This window comes from Photinus pyralis, unplaced genomic scaffold, assembly GCF_008802855.1.
Source record: "Photinus pyralis isolate 1611_PpyrPB1 unplaced genomic scaffold, Ppyr1.3 Ppyr1.4_LG4, whole genome shotgun sequence".
Taxonomy (NCBI): Eukaryota; Metazoa; Arthropoda; class Insecta; order Coleoptera; family Lampyridae; genus Photinus; species Photinus pyralis.
In genome coordinates, this window is record NW_022170511.1 from 47,725,486 (window position 1) to 47,738,907 (window position 13,422).

Below are 13,422 nucleotides of genomic sequence, written 5' to 3' on the forward strand. Positions count from 1 at the left end.
AAAAGTAATGGAGTACCCGGGTTAAAATAAGATTATGGCCTTTGGGATTGCGACTCAAATAAGCAAAAAATGAAAAAAAGAGTAACTTTAGTGCATTTTCCATGAATTTATCAATAATACCCGAAAGGTCATGTAACGAACTATTTATGCGTTGGTACAAAAGAATATTTTTATAGATAACAAACTTGGTATTGCGCACATCTGATTTTTACAATATGCGATATGCTTGCCTTTATACTAAAGCATCTGTGGTTAACATTAAAAAAAAATATCTAAGAAAGTTGACATTGCGCATAGGCACATTAATCGTCAAGATTTTTGTTCGTTGAGGTGCGACAGCTATAAGCTAATTGCTAATTGCGCTACAAATTATATTTCTAAAAAATCACATTGTTCATCCACCTTAGATTTAACTGCTTCCAAATTTATCAAGGTACATACAACAAATCACATCAATAACCTACCTCCCCCTAAAAACAAAGTTGGTACATTGCAGTTCAAAACATCCTTGATACACTCCCCCATATCTTTCGTCGTAATATTAATTTGCCCAACAGGATCCCCATTAATGCAGTCTGCACCACACTGTACAACCAAGGCCGAAGGTTTAAAAGCTCGGAAAACTCTAAAATTGCAAATGCAATATTATTGTATAATCGAAACCCAAAGGCACATACCTCGGAAAGATCTCTTTAAAACACCTCAAATACGTTTTCCCACTACAACCGTCGCGTAATGGAACATTCAGGGAGAAATATTTCCCTCGCCGACTCCCGACTTCGTCAACATTACCGCCGCCCGGATAAAATCCAGGGCTGTACTTGTGGAAAGACAGAGTTAAAATTTTCGAGCTCAATTCGAACGCATTCTGCACTCCGTTCCCTGAAAAGTGAAAAACAAATTTTTGAACGTCTCCGCAATTACTCACAAAAAAATTAGTTACCGTGATGGACGTCTAGATCAACATACAATATCTTGGTAAAGCTTCTCGTTAGAGTCTGAATGGCGATCACAATGTCGTTTACGTAACAAAATCCTTCGGCTTCGTCTCTGAAATGAGCATGAATTAAAAAAAATGTTTACTAAGGCATCAAAGGGGGTACATTTAGATCTTATTGTGTACTTATTAAGTACCCAAAAGACTTTGGCATACAATGCACCCAGAAGCTTTCTAGTGGTTTCTCTCTAGTAGACCACTAGACAGTTTTGCAGATTTTTATAGTGCTTTCCAGAGCCTCCTAAATATCTTTGGTGGACTCATTGGATTATGATACTTTATGCCCTTTCCAGAGTTAGGTGAACCTCAGAAACTTTGGAATGGACGTAAAGCTCTGAGAACTAGAAGAAAGAAGGCCCTAAAATGTACTAGAGGATCTGTATTTGAATATTAAAGGATAAAAAGATCTATGCTGTGTGTCCCCTCTCAGCCTTCGTGGAAATTGGACTGAGAAAAAACCTTTGGGCGTGATGCCAGCCGCCGAACCAGTTAATTGCAAAATCGCACTTGCGCTCCGCCAGTAAATTTGCAGCAGTTATCGAACCACCGGCTAATGCTTGCACTAATGTGTAAAGTCGAGGGAGCAAGGGACAGTCGTAACTTAAACCGAACTCGTCTTCCTCTCCATCTTCGAAGCCAACATCGTCCTCTTTGTACGCTTTCATAAAATCCAAGTACGCACTCGAATGGAATAATCTAAGCTCATCGTATGTGGCCGGAATGCTTGGGACTACCGTTACGTTACCAGATTTGAGCAGTTCGTACGAGTTAACTAAGTCGGTTACGATGGAAGCCTAAAATTTTAAGAAATGTTTGCGTAGTTTTTTAGTGGAGGGTGCTTACTCGTCCAGGAACTGTTGGCAGGCGATCGCATTCGTCGCGTAAAGTAGAATCGTAAATGTAAATTACCTTCTTTTCCATTCCAACTTTAATTAACCTAAAAAAGTTTGCCGGCAATTTTTAAATTTAAAAATGCGTGGTTATGTGCATACATATACAGGGTGATCTATACTACTCGGACTTCTGTACATACACAGTGCGAAACTGATTGGCGCATCAGATTCTGATGCATGCCTAAACTTGAGCTCCAGTATCCGGGAGCCGGGAGGTAGCCATGCAAATGGTACTTTCGCGTGCGCCCTGGTGGATAAAAGAAATATTTGGCCAACCCTTGTTTTTATTGTGGTACATTCTTTTCCCGCATATTCACACCACACAAATATAAAAGCATATTTATTCAATGAGAATGAAGCAATTCTTCACGGACCACTAAAATTTTCACGCGGCCCACCAGTTGGCGACCGCTGGTCTAGGAGATATGTGCATTGCCTCTTTGACTTTTTCTTAGAAAGTGGATAATGCTATTGCTAGAATAGGTATACCACCATGGAATTTCCCAAACGTGGCGGGGCAATTGATTTCTGACACTAATATTTAATATGAAACTTCATAATTTCATTTCTTGGTTCAAACTCGGTGCGCTTTTTTACCCGCAACATGACATTTTATTCGATATCCTGCTCCTGCATCTGAATTAAGTATGTTTACACAGTATCTGCAATCGATAGAAGATAAGTATGTAGAAAACCTGAAACCATACAAACAGTGCTGCATTTTATGGTTGGTATAATGCAGTCGAGTGTAGATGATTGTTTGCGTAATGAGTATACCAATTAAAATTCAGCACTGTTCCTATGTTTTCCTACATACTTATTCTGTTGTATCAATTGCAGAGGTACTATGTAAACATACGAACATATCTAGTTTAGAATGATGTCAATACTCGATGACGTGCGTGCAAACTTAGGAAAATCCTACTCTACTTATTTATTTTTTTATTTATTATCACTCTCTTGTTCTGGGCCCTCAACAGACTTGCGCCCAATTACAGAGTGACCTGCATAATGCTTTTTAGAGGTGCCTCTGCAGAAGGTACTTTTATGCCACGTATGATTTTTAAGCTATTTTTTAGCTATCAATTGGCAAAAACAGATATAATAATTAAGAACATATGCATATGCACATCCTGATTTAGGCTTTGTTGCTACGTGTAATTTGTAGCACATTATAATGTCCTAAATTTTAAGGGAATGAAGGCTAGATGTGTCGACTTGGCTCCCTCCAACAAAATTTCAAAAAGGCAACTTTAGTTGTAACCTCTACAAGTAAACATTAAATTTTTACTCGTAGGATGCAACATATTCCAAACTTTTTTCAGCAGCAACAAATAGGACTAATTAAAATAATTTTTTTGTATATGTTCACTGAACGTGTCTGTTCGTTTGATCTATAAGCAAATTGAGTTGTGTTTAATAGAAGTTCCAAAATCGATGCCGAAGTGATAAATAGTGAAATTCGCGCTCGTGTTATAAATGTACATGTATGTTATAAATTTGAGTACAAATACAAGTAAGGGATAAATAATAATAACTTGTATTGGTTAATCAATCTATTTAATGGCAAAGTTTACACACTGACTTTTTTGCCATACGTCAAATAGTTACGGGCAGTTTAACCCTATCCATCTTACATAAACTTACTGTTTCATCGTTAATACTAACCAGTATACCACCATTATATAGTGATACATATGTCATGTCTATGATATAACCACTAGGTACTTAATCTTAAAAATCTAAGCAAAGTTTTGAACAGCAATACTTTAATACCAAATTTTGAGAGCAACATTACCCTCTCACAAAGCGCAACGTGTCTACTGTACCGAACAAGAGAGGGAGAATTGAAAAATACCGGGTTTTTGGCACTATAAATAATGGTACCAGTGTATCGATTCCCGGTTGTCATCACTTCTTAAATAACGGTTCCGGTTCAAAGTGAGCGACTCTTAAGCTCGATTTTCACTCACCCCGCGCTTGGTAACCGCGACGCGATGCCGCGCTGCAAGGCGTCGCTAAAGAAGATTTCATGTTTACGTTTACGACGCCACGCATTCTTTATTTAGCAGTACTTTGCATCGCGGTATCGCATTGCGTCGCGAAGTTGAGTGCAAGTGAGAATCGGCCTTTAGACTGCTTTCGCATTGGCGACAGTCCCTGAATCGCGAGGTACGCGACAAAGCCAAGTTTGTTGTTCGTTCCCATTGTGCTAGGGTTCCCCCTCAGACCTCGTAGTTTTATTTACAGGTCTGCGCCCTCGACACAACCTACCCTTATGGGTAGCCAGAGCGGGTCTGATTAGAATTATGAATTGAATAAAGGGTAAATTTCGTTTTTGCCCAAGTATAACAAAGACAGGGAATTCTGAACAGAACGATAATAAATATCGTGTCTAGAAACGTTTCAGGGGATGATTTATTGGGGTTTAACTGCACCTACATCTCTACATACAGGGTGGCCATTTGAAAACGAAACAGAGCCTATTTTGGAAACCTCAAAACATTTACGAAAATATCCTGGGACCCGTCAATTTTTGATTCAAGGGGGAACCATTTTTTTGCTAATTTCGCCCCCCTAAGGGCAACGCCCTAGCGGGGGTGACAAGTGCTCCCAAACTTTTAAATCGAATGGGGGGTCGAGTGATACCTTATTTTGAAGGTATTTTTATGTGGATTATAACCCTTAAATTTGAAATCGCTACTAATTTGCCTAGCCGATACAGGGGCTAATAAAAGTTAAAAACGTGTCAACATTTTCTTATGAAAAAAATGCTTGTAAATGAATTAGTTAAATAACAAAAATTAATACATCAGTAAATACAAAAAATGTTGTTCTCCTACATTCTGAACCGTATTTTTTGTTGTTGTTTTTTTTCTTTTTAATACCTGTAGGTGGCTATGCCAATTCTGCAACAGAAATCTTGGTTATTGTTGAGAGCGTTACATAGCAACATTTTGAAGTTTAATAGTGCTTGTCAATTGTTGTTGTCAAATAATAGTAGTGACAAATACACACCTGTCGCTATTGGGCTGATTCAAATCCCAGACTATTTCGTGAGGTGCATACACAACGTCCCGAAAAATTGAATGTTTGGGCTGGCATTTTTGGTAACCATATCGTAGGCCCCTTTTTTTACGTGGCAATCTAACAGGAGAGATGTACTTGAAGTTATTAGAAAATACGATTCATCCGGCATTAGTGGAGATACTAGAAAATAACGAGTACTTGGAAAATCGTATAGTATTTCAACAAGATGGTGCGCCACCCCACTATGCTGCAAGGGTTCGTCAATATTTGGACCAAACGTTTCCAGAACATTGGATTGGAAGAAGAGGAGCTATTGAATGGCCTCTTCGTTCCCCGGACTTAAGTCTGGTAGATTTTTTTTATGGGGACCTTTAAAAACTAAAATTTATGCTAGTCAGCCAACGTCGCTAGAGAACTTGCGACAAAGAATAATTGATGAATGTCGTCAAATCACCCCAGAAGTTTTGCAAAATGTATGGGAAAGGTTTGAACAAAACCTGTATTATTGTATGGAAGTCGAAGGCCAACATTTCCAACATTGACTTGATTGATTTTAGCTTTAAGCACTTAAAATAAAACTGATTTAAATCTTAAGAGTTATAATCTACATAAAAATACTTTCAAAATAAGGTATCACTCGACCCCCCATTCGATTTAAAATTTTGGGGACACTTGTCACCCCCGCTATGGCTTTGCCCCCAGGGGGGCGAAACTAGCAAAAAAATGGTTCCCCCTCGGATCAAAAATTGACGGGTCCGAGGATTTTTTCGTAAATGTTTTGAGGTTCCCAAAATAGGCTCTGTTTCGTTTTCAAATGGCCATCCTGTATAAGTGCGACGAATTGGGGTGTAGCGGTCATTTCTTTTGTGGTAAATTTTGCAACGTCTCTAATCATTACCTACTGACATAGGTGGAAATCCTCTAGTTCCGTATATGTAATCTCATATTTGAATGTGACTTAATAATTTATATACAGGGTGTTCCATTTATCTGGAGATAGTCGATTATTTCGGAAACTAGCGGGGATATCAAAAAATGATTTATATAAAATATTCTTCATGTAGATGGGCCCATTTATAGTGATGCTGTGCACATTTTCACATAACTGTAGCTTAAGAATCAATTGTAGGGCAACTTAATTTCAAATAGAAACTTTTTACAGACCTTTATACACCTCTACCATTTTTTTTTATATCGTCATTGTAGTGTACTCCCCAGGTTCCATAACTACAAGAACTCAGAAATAAAATTTAAAAGTGACCAGCCGTATAGCTATTCCCTCGCCAAAAGCTAAACAGATCCCGCTTAAATTTGAAATCAAAAAGCGGCAGTTAGTTGTGAACAACGATATGACCTATTAATAAGGTACAGTAGGGGAATGAAAAATGAAACACTATATGATGGCATAATTGTATTATTCGTACTTTGAACCTCTTTGCATTTTGTCCAGTTATTTTAATAGTCTCGAATGAGCAATAGGGAAAATGTTATACCTATATCTATGTGTAATATAATTTGTTGCAATTCATTGATATAAAGCATGATACATATAAATACAAAACAAGTTGCAAAACAACAGGTGACTCATCTTTTGGTGCAATAAAATGGAAAATTACATGGCCTTGGAGGGCAAACACAATGTTTTAACACACATATCGCACATAGATTCTAAAACAAAGAGTTTCTGTTTTAGCAGAGTCGCGCGCCCGAGACAGGTAGCATGAGCGGTGGTTGCGGGGAGTTTTAGCTTACAAACAAATCAGTACACAAACACAGATCAAACAATTCGATAAATTTCGCATGTTTGATAGATCTAAAAATATAAGAGACTGCGTAATAGAAACAGACAAAAATGAACGCGATTGCAAAGAATAAAAGTGAACGGTATCAAATGTGTGATTCTACATTGAGGTTAAATTATGTCAATTTCAAAAACAAAAGATGGAAAATTATAAAATATGTCAATTTTATTTTGAGCTAGACAGCGACGTTTTTATTGGTATTCTTCTTGATAATTGAAATTATGAGCATCTAGATTTAAATCAAATTTTTGCCAACCCTGCATTTTAATTAATATAATATGCAGCGGCGTAGATAGCTTAAAATTTCGTCAACCATGTCTCTACAATCGCCCACACCCACATCTTTTTGAATACATTGTTTTTATGTTGCAAAAACAATATTCTTATTACAATATTTTATTTACAAAAGTGTTAAAACCTAGTGTTTCTCTATGCATTGCATGAAAAGTTTGAATTGTGCACGATTTACAGAGAAATGAGCTACACATCAAAATTATAGGTACTCTCAACTGAGTGCTACTTCTAAAACATTTGGCCATATTCCTCAATTACATAATACAAAAATTATAATCGAAACAAAGAGAATAATCTTATTGTGAGGTACTTTGCAGAATTACACAGTCTTACAAAAACAGGAAATTACATGGAAACTTATGTGCTATAAGTACAAACACCAAAATTATAATTTCACTTGTAATTTGTTTTCCCAAGGAATTGCGTTTATTTCATAAAGGAATGTTTCCAATTTCTCAAGATATTCTTCGCGATGTCTTTTGTAATGTCCAACATGTGGCGATGTGTCCCAACATTGCCAGTAGACCTACGATATTTTTATGCGATTAATATATCGAAAACTAGACAGACCTACCTTTAGCCCCAAACTTTCCCAGTTTTCCTTTAACCGTAGGTTAGAGGTCTCGGCGCCCACGAGGTCAGTCTTGCTTAAAAAGCATAAGGCGGGCGCCTTCACCATGTTACCGTGGAATAATTGACTAGCCCTAACGTAATGGCAGGTGGCTACCTTGTCGAATGTCCGCAGATGATAGCTAAACAAAAGCTATCAGTAGTTGTGCCCTTCGGGAGTGTACCTTATAATTACAGAATGTACTGTCTCATCGCATTTTGCAGAACTTTATGCTTGGGAAACAGTGCCATCGGAAATCCGTAAGGTATCTCGGATATATCGGCCACGCTATCCCATACCTGTCCGATGATACGATCTACAACATGCCGGAACCTCTGGGGCTCTTGCGATAACCGAACAAGAACCTCGCCCCACTGATAGCCACCAACTGAAAAGCCATGAACAATTAGTGGCGCGTAACTCGAGTTTCGGTCGAGAAATGTTGCTACTTCATTCGCAATTACCTACAAATGTGTAATTAGCCGTCGGAAATCGATAACGTTCAATACTTGTGTTCCTTTGGTCGGCCACAGCATCTGCCATGGTGCCGTGTTAACGTTGAGTACGTCAAAGCCGTGCCCGGTGTAGTAGTCCGCGAATTTGTGCATATGCTTCTGCTTCGCCAAGAGCCATGAGAGTAAAATAACGAGGGGCTTATCCAATGGTGTGCTCAACTTAAAATTTGTGACGTTTGAGCGTATTTTGTCCTTCGTTATCAACTCCAAGTTTTTGGAGAGTGGTAAAGAAGACAGCCATCGCTTTCTGACAACGTTCTAAAATAATGCTTCTAGCATTAGCAATAAACAAAAGAAAGTCACTTACGCATGTTAGATTTCCGCAGGTACTACGTGAAAGTGAAAGCATTATGGATAGGTATTTCTGATGCACCTTTCAGAGATTGTATATCACAGAGGTAGTTTTATCAGTATATTAATCTTGATGCTTGAGCAAGTTGGTGTCACCTCTTCATTTACTCATAAAACATCAAGCATTTACTGTGCGATCTAGTTGCCTATGTATTGATACAACTGCAATGCACTTGCATTAGTGGCAATGCAACTGCAACGATGTTGCATACAAAAGTAGTTGGCGGTCACAACGTGCGTCATATATAAATCACAAATTGTATACTAACGGTTCCAATTTAATGTAAAAATTCGTACTAAAAATACCGGCACGAAACCGATTTCAGGCAAGGTTGTGTTTTGGTTTTGTCATTCTGTATAGCATGCACGAGAAGAAAGGGGGCGAGATATGTAGGTACAATTGTCCTTGGAATGTGGTAATAGCTATGGGGCAAAAACTCATAGCATAGGATAATAGCCATTGCGTAATCTAAATACATGGGTGAAAACGTGAACGAAAAACGATAGCATGTCATCGTAGACCGATATAATAATTTACAATTAATTTATCGGCCGAATAAAGTCCAAGAGACTGATCAGTGATCACTTTATTGTAGCATGATCCAAGTGCAATCGTTTGGTATTTTTAGAAAGCCGGTTCCGTATATACGGGGGCAGTTTAAGAAACAAAATCCAACGTTTGTTATGAGGAAATAAGTCCGGAAGTTTTGAAACTTCGCAGGTTTGGATGTCCAGAACTAAAATTCACAAAATGCACAATCCTAGACATGCCGCCGGCGCCGCCATCTTGCCAAGATGGCGCCCAAAAACGGTTTTTTGCAAATATCTTCAAAACTATGCGTTTTTCGAAAAAGTATGTTGATAGCAAAATTGAAGAGGCAACAATTTCGTACAGGAAATGTTCTTAGCATATTTTTGCTAAAGTGAGCCGTTTAGGCTCAAGCTGATTGAATGACAACATATTCTGTTAATTTCTATAAACTGCCCCTATCTCCATATACCTATGCGTATACATTTATCTTTTATAGTAAATCGGGCTATTCAATTGGTTTCTCGTTATACTTATAATTTACTGACTAACGGGCACATTCCTAGCATAAGTGCAGCAGTGGCGTAACTAGGTAGGTGCCAAAGGTGCCGCGGCACCACGCTCTGAAGATGGGAGGGCGCGCCAGAGGCGCTGAAGTACCGAGGGCACTAAGTCGGGATGGGCAGTACGTGGTGTACCGTATAGATCAGTCACAAAAGACAAGAACGGCAGTTAAATTCTAATAGTTTACTGAAGTCGACTACAGTGTGCGCTGAAATATAATGAAAACTAAATTTACGCTCCTTTAGGATGAACGGAACATTGTTAAAAAATTAAAAAAATTGTCAAAGTCACCGTGTGAGATCCAAGGCATTTTTGTGTGGCAGATCAGTACTTTTATTAGCCAGTTTTGACTCCACAATCAATAAGATCTTGTCGGGAGCTACCATATTCCCTTTGTCGGTACCCACTTCTGACGCCCCCACAGTCCGCGGATGTATACAAAGTTTGAATCAAAACACTTGTACCACGCTATGTTAAGTGCCTCAATATGAATGGCGACTATTTTGAAAAACAGTCTAAGAGCGTATATAATAACGCACGCCTGCAATAAATCGCCACCAGAGGGCGCTGGCTATTTACACGTCATCTCTCTACAAGGCGCCTCGAAGCAGATCGTTTGTCGTGTCGCTTAACAGTTGTACTGATGATAAGCGTGTTTGGTAATAGATTCGAAAAAGTGTTACGTTTCGCAACGTATTTAGCGTTTACGTGTTGATTTTACTTGACAATAGTGCAAGTGTAATAAATTGATTGTGTTATTTCTTTTATTATGGCTTCGATTGAAAAGTGTTTTGTTTGTGACGAAAGTCTTTCGGAGGGTAAAACTGTGAAGGTGAAAGAACGGGGTTTGAATACTTTTAGACGATTAATAGGATTGAGATGTTCAATGGTTTGCGGTGTCTGCAATGGGAAGACTTGTGAATATATCAGCCAAGTGACACTGGACGAATCCGATGAAGAAGACCTCCATTCGCTGTTTGATGATTCTTGATCGACTGCAGAAGGAGAGTCCGACGAGTTGAAGGAAATCGACATCGATTCTGAAGCTGGAGGTGACCATTTTCCCCGTTGAAGATGTGGAAATCAACGAGCAAGGTTCGTCTGGCCTTTGCCAAAGATAATTTCAGTACCTAAGTGGATTAGGCCTGCAGGGGAAACCACGTTAAAAAAAACGCGCCGTGTACTTTACCTCTTGGGTGGTGTGGAAACAAGTATAGCATTTTAAATCGAAATTAATTGATCATAAATTATTAACATGGATTAATTAATGAATTAATCGATTAATTGAATATAAGATATGCCATTATTTCGTGATAAATATTTACTAGGAACATATTTTATAGGAAACTTCCCCCTCTTTAATTTTGAGCTCTACATACTTTTTCGAAAAACGCATATAAATATAGTTTTGGAGATATTTGCAAAAAACAAATAAAGATTCGTCTGTCATATTGATTAATATGAATATTGTTTGAACATAGTTCACAGAAAATAAATCTCTTACGCTCCTTAAACTGTTAACAGCACTATACCAAATGACAATATCAACTTTTTCTTCAGTCAAATACATCGCACACGAACGAAAACGAAAAAATACGGAAGCTAAACAGCAATACTCAAATTAATTAATATGACATCCAGATCTTTATTTGTTTTAAGAAGTTATTTTGGGTGCATAAAATTAGGCGCCTTTGAGAAGGATTTTGTCATCTAAAAGTAGACATAGGGAAAAACAATACACGTAAATCCCTATGTTTACTTTTTAATAAATAGCACTGTATATCTGTCATATAACCTTTCAAGAGTTTTAAGCTTAGACCTCTCTTTACCTAGATTAGGACGCCTATTGTTAAATGGCCATAATCGCTTGTGAATTTTCGGATTTGAGTTTACCTTTTTTATTAATTATTTGAAGTGTTTTTATTGCAGTTTCGTTTTTACTAGTAATTGAACATTATTATTTAATTAATTTCGGCGCCGAGTTGTGTTTTTGCGCTTGCATACGTGCGCATGCGTGGACAGACGCTTATCGTGACAGTGGCATTTGTTCTCCATCCTCAAACGTAAGTAGTCGCACTTTAAAATTATGGGTTTATACATTATGCCAAGGGCGCTTCATAATAGGGAATCGCTCGATAACGCATGTACCATGGGCGTCGCCAGCGAGGGGCAGGAAGGGGCAGTTGCCCCCCCCCTGGAAATGAAAAATGAACACAAAAATTACAGAACCTTGCTTATAAAAACGTGTGATATACTTACCACGGTCCACGTTTACATGTGCAGTTTATATGATTTTATCTAAAATCACATTTATAACCTTCCTAACATTTCGAGTGAAATAGAGCTTTGGCGAAATCTATGGGCGAATAAAGCGGATACAACGATCGACGAGTTGACCGTGGTGGATGTTTTAAAAGAGGCAGACGAGTTCTTTCCGCAAATTAAAACAGCTCTGCAGATTTTAGTTTGTCTGCCGTGCACAACATGTACGGTGGAGCGGTCATTTAGTGGACTAAGGAGGATAAAGACGTGGCTAAGAAGTACCATGGGACAAGCCCGTCTTGATGGTTTGGCTATGATGAGTGTTCATCGTGATATGATTTTCAAAAATCAAGATTATTATATAAACCAAACTGTAGAAATTTTTGCAAGCAATCCACGTCGAATGTGTTTGCGATAATTTCGTATTATTTTTATATGTATTTGTATACATACGTCCGTTTGTGAAAATACATTTACGTTATAGAATTAGAATTTATATAGGTATATAATAGATATATGTTCCCAAATTGCCCCATTAAAACCTCAATAAAAATCTCACGCTGCCCCCCCCCTCCTGGAAAATTTCCTAGCGACGCCCCTGGCATGTACCAAGTAACCTCACATTCGGACCTGCATTACTTGATTAAGGTAATAACATTGTTTAAATTGTCTGAGATCGACCGGGAAAAAACAATTTCTTATAGAATTTGGCCCGTAGAATCCATAATTTCAAACAGTTTGAAGATTGGGCTACTAGATCAAAAGTTACAGCCCTTTGCATTTTTTTTCGAAATTTGTTTTTTGTCCATAACTTTTTATTGAGAGGTCTAATCGAAAACGTATGAATTGTTTTGGATTCTACGCACCAAAATTAATAAGAAAAAGTGTTCTCCCGAGAAATTTTGGTGTAGTCGATTTTTGGTAAAAAAGGAAGGTTATACACTGCTTTTTTTGAAGCTCGCAAAAAAAAATTGTTTCAGATCGACCCGGAAAAAAAAATTTCTCATAGAATGTGGCCTGTAGAATCCATAATTTCAAACAGTTTCAAGATTGGGCTACTAGTTCAAAATTTTAAATTTTCTTTCGAAATTGGTTTCTAGTCTATAACTTTTGATTGAGAAGTCTGATCGAAAAAGTACGAATTGTTTTGGATTCTACGCACCAAAATTAATAAGAAAAAGTGTTTTCCCGAGAAATTTTGGAGTAGTCGATTTTTGGTAAAAAGCAGGGTAAAAAGGGAAGGTTAAGTATTCAAATACTATGCGAAGGATTCGAATACTTCTCACAGTATTCAAATACCTTGCGAAGTATTTGAATACTTTACGAAGTCTCCAAATACTTTGCGAAGTATTCGAATACTAAATATTTGTGAAAGTATTTGAGGTACAAATACAAATACTGCTTCCATAAAAGTATTTAATTACAAAGTATTTGAATACTTTAAAGGATTTGAATACTAAAACGTATTTACAAAATCGAATACTGGCCAGCTCTGGTAGGCAGTAGTTTGTTCTGTCATTATTATAATGATTTTATTAATAACTATTTTTAAAAGCTGCCGAGAAAGTCAACTAG

At 37.7% G+C, this 13,422-nt stretch overlaps 2 protein-coding genes across 2 annotated transcripts; both read right to left on the bottom strand.

The window, feature by feature from the left end:
- Nucleotides 1-369: 369 nt before the first annotated feature.
- LOC116169203 (histone deacetylase 8-like) lies at nucleotides 370-1,939 on the bottom strand. Its single transcript, XM_031485232.1, has 6 exons — nucleotides 1,841-1,939; nucleotides 1,457-1,791; nucleotides 944-1,050; nucleotides 678-882; nucleotides 465-625; nucleotides 370-377 (listed from the first exon to the last, which is right to left on the bottom strand). Exons 1-6 carry the CDS (start codon nucleotides 1,916-1,918, stop codon nucleotides 370-372), a joined length of 894 nt encoding a protein of 297 aa, XP_031341092.1. The 5' UTR covers nucleotides 1,919-1,939.
- A 4,942-nt stretch (nucleotides 1,940-6,881) lies between these two features.
- LOC116168624 lies at nucleotides 6,882-8,872 on the bottom strand. Its single transcript, XM_031484557.1, has 6 exons — nucleotides 8,705-8,872; nucleotides 8,449-8,654; nucleotides 8,136-8,399; nucleotides 7,822-8,090; nucleotides 7,591-7,768; nucleotides 6,882-7,542 (listed from the first exon to the last, which is right to left on the bottom strand). The coding sequence occupies exons 2-6, from the start codon at nucleotides 8,488-8,490 to the stop codon at nucleotides 7,402-7,404; spliced, it is 894 nt and encodes a 297-aa protein (XP_031340417.1). The 5' UTR covers nucleotides 8,491-8,654; nucleotides 8,705-8,872; the 3' UTR covers nucleotides 6,882-7,401.
- Nucleotides 8,873-13,422: the final 4,550 nt, after the last annotated feature.

Excerpts from the sequence above, each read along its gene's own strand:
- LOC116169203 (XM_031485232.1), bottom strand. The coding sequence starts at position 1,918 with ATGGAAAAGAAGGTAATTTACATTTACGATTCTACTTTACGCGACGAA. Across the intron at positions 1,792-1,840 it reads TGCCAACAGTTCCTGGACGA|GCTTCCATCGTAACCGACTT; the intron begins GTAAGCACCCTC and ends TTAAAATTTTAG. Across the intron at positions 883-943 it reads TGATCTAGACGTCCATCACG|GGAACGGAGTGCAGAATGCG; the intron begins GTAACTAATTTT and ends TTCACTTTTCAG.
- LOC116168624 (XM_031484557.1), bottom strand. The coding sequence starts at position 8,490 with ATGCTTTCACTTTCACGTAGTACCTGCGGAAATCTAACATGC. Across the intron at positions 8,400-8,448 it reads CCTGCGGAAATCTAACATGC|AACGTTGTCAGAAAGCGATG; the intron begins GTAAGTGACTTT and ends GCATTATTTTAG. Across the intron at positions 7,769-7,821 it reads GCGATGAGACAGTACATTCT|CTATCATCTGCGGACATTCG; the intron begins GTAATTATAAGG and ends GCTTTTGTTTAG.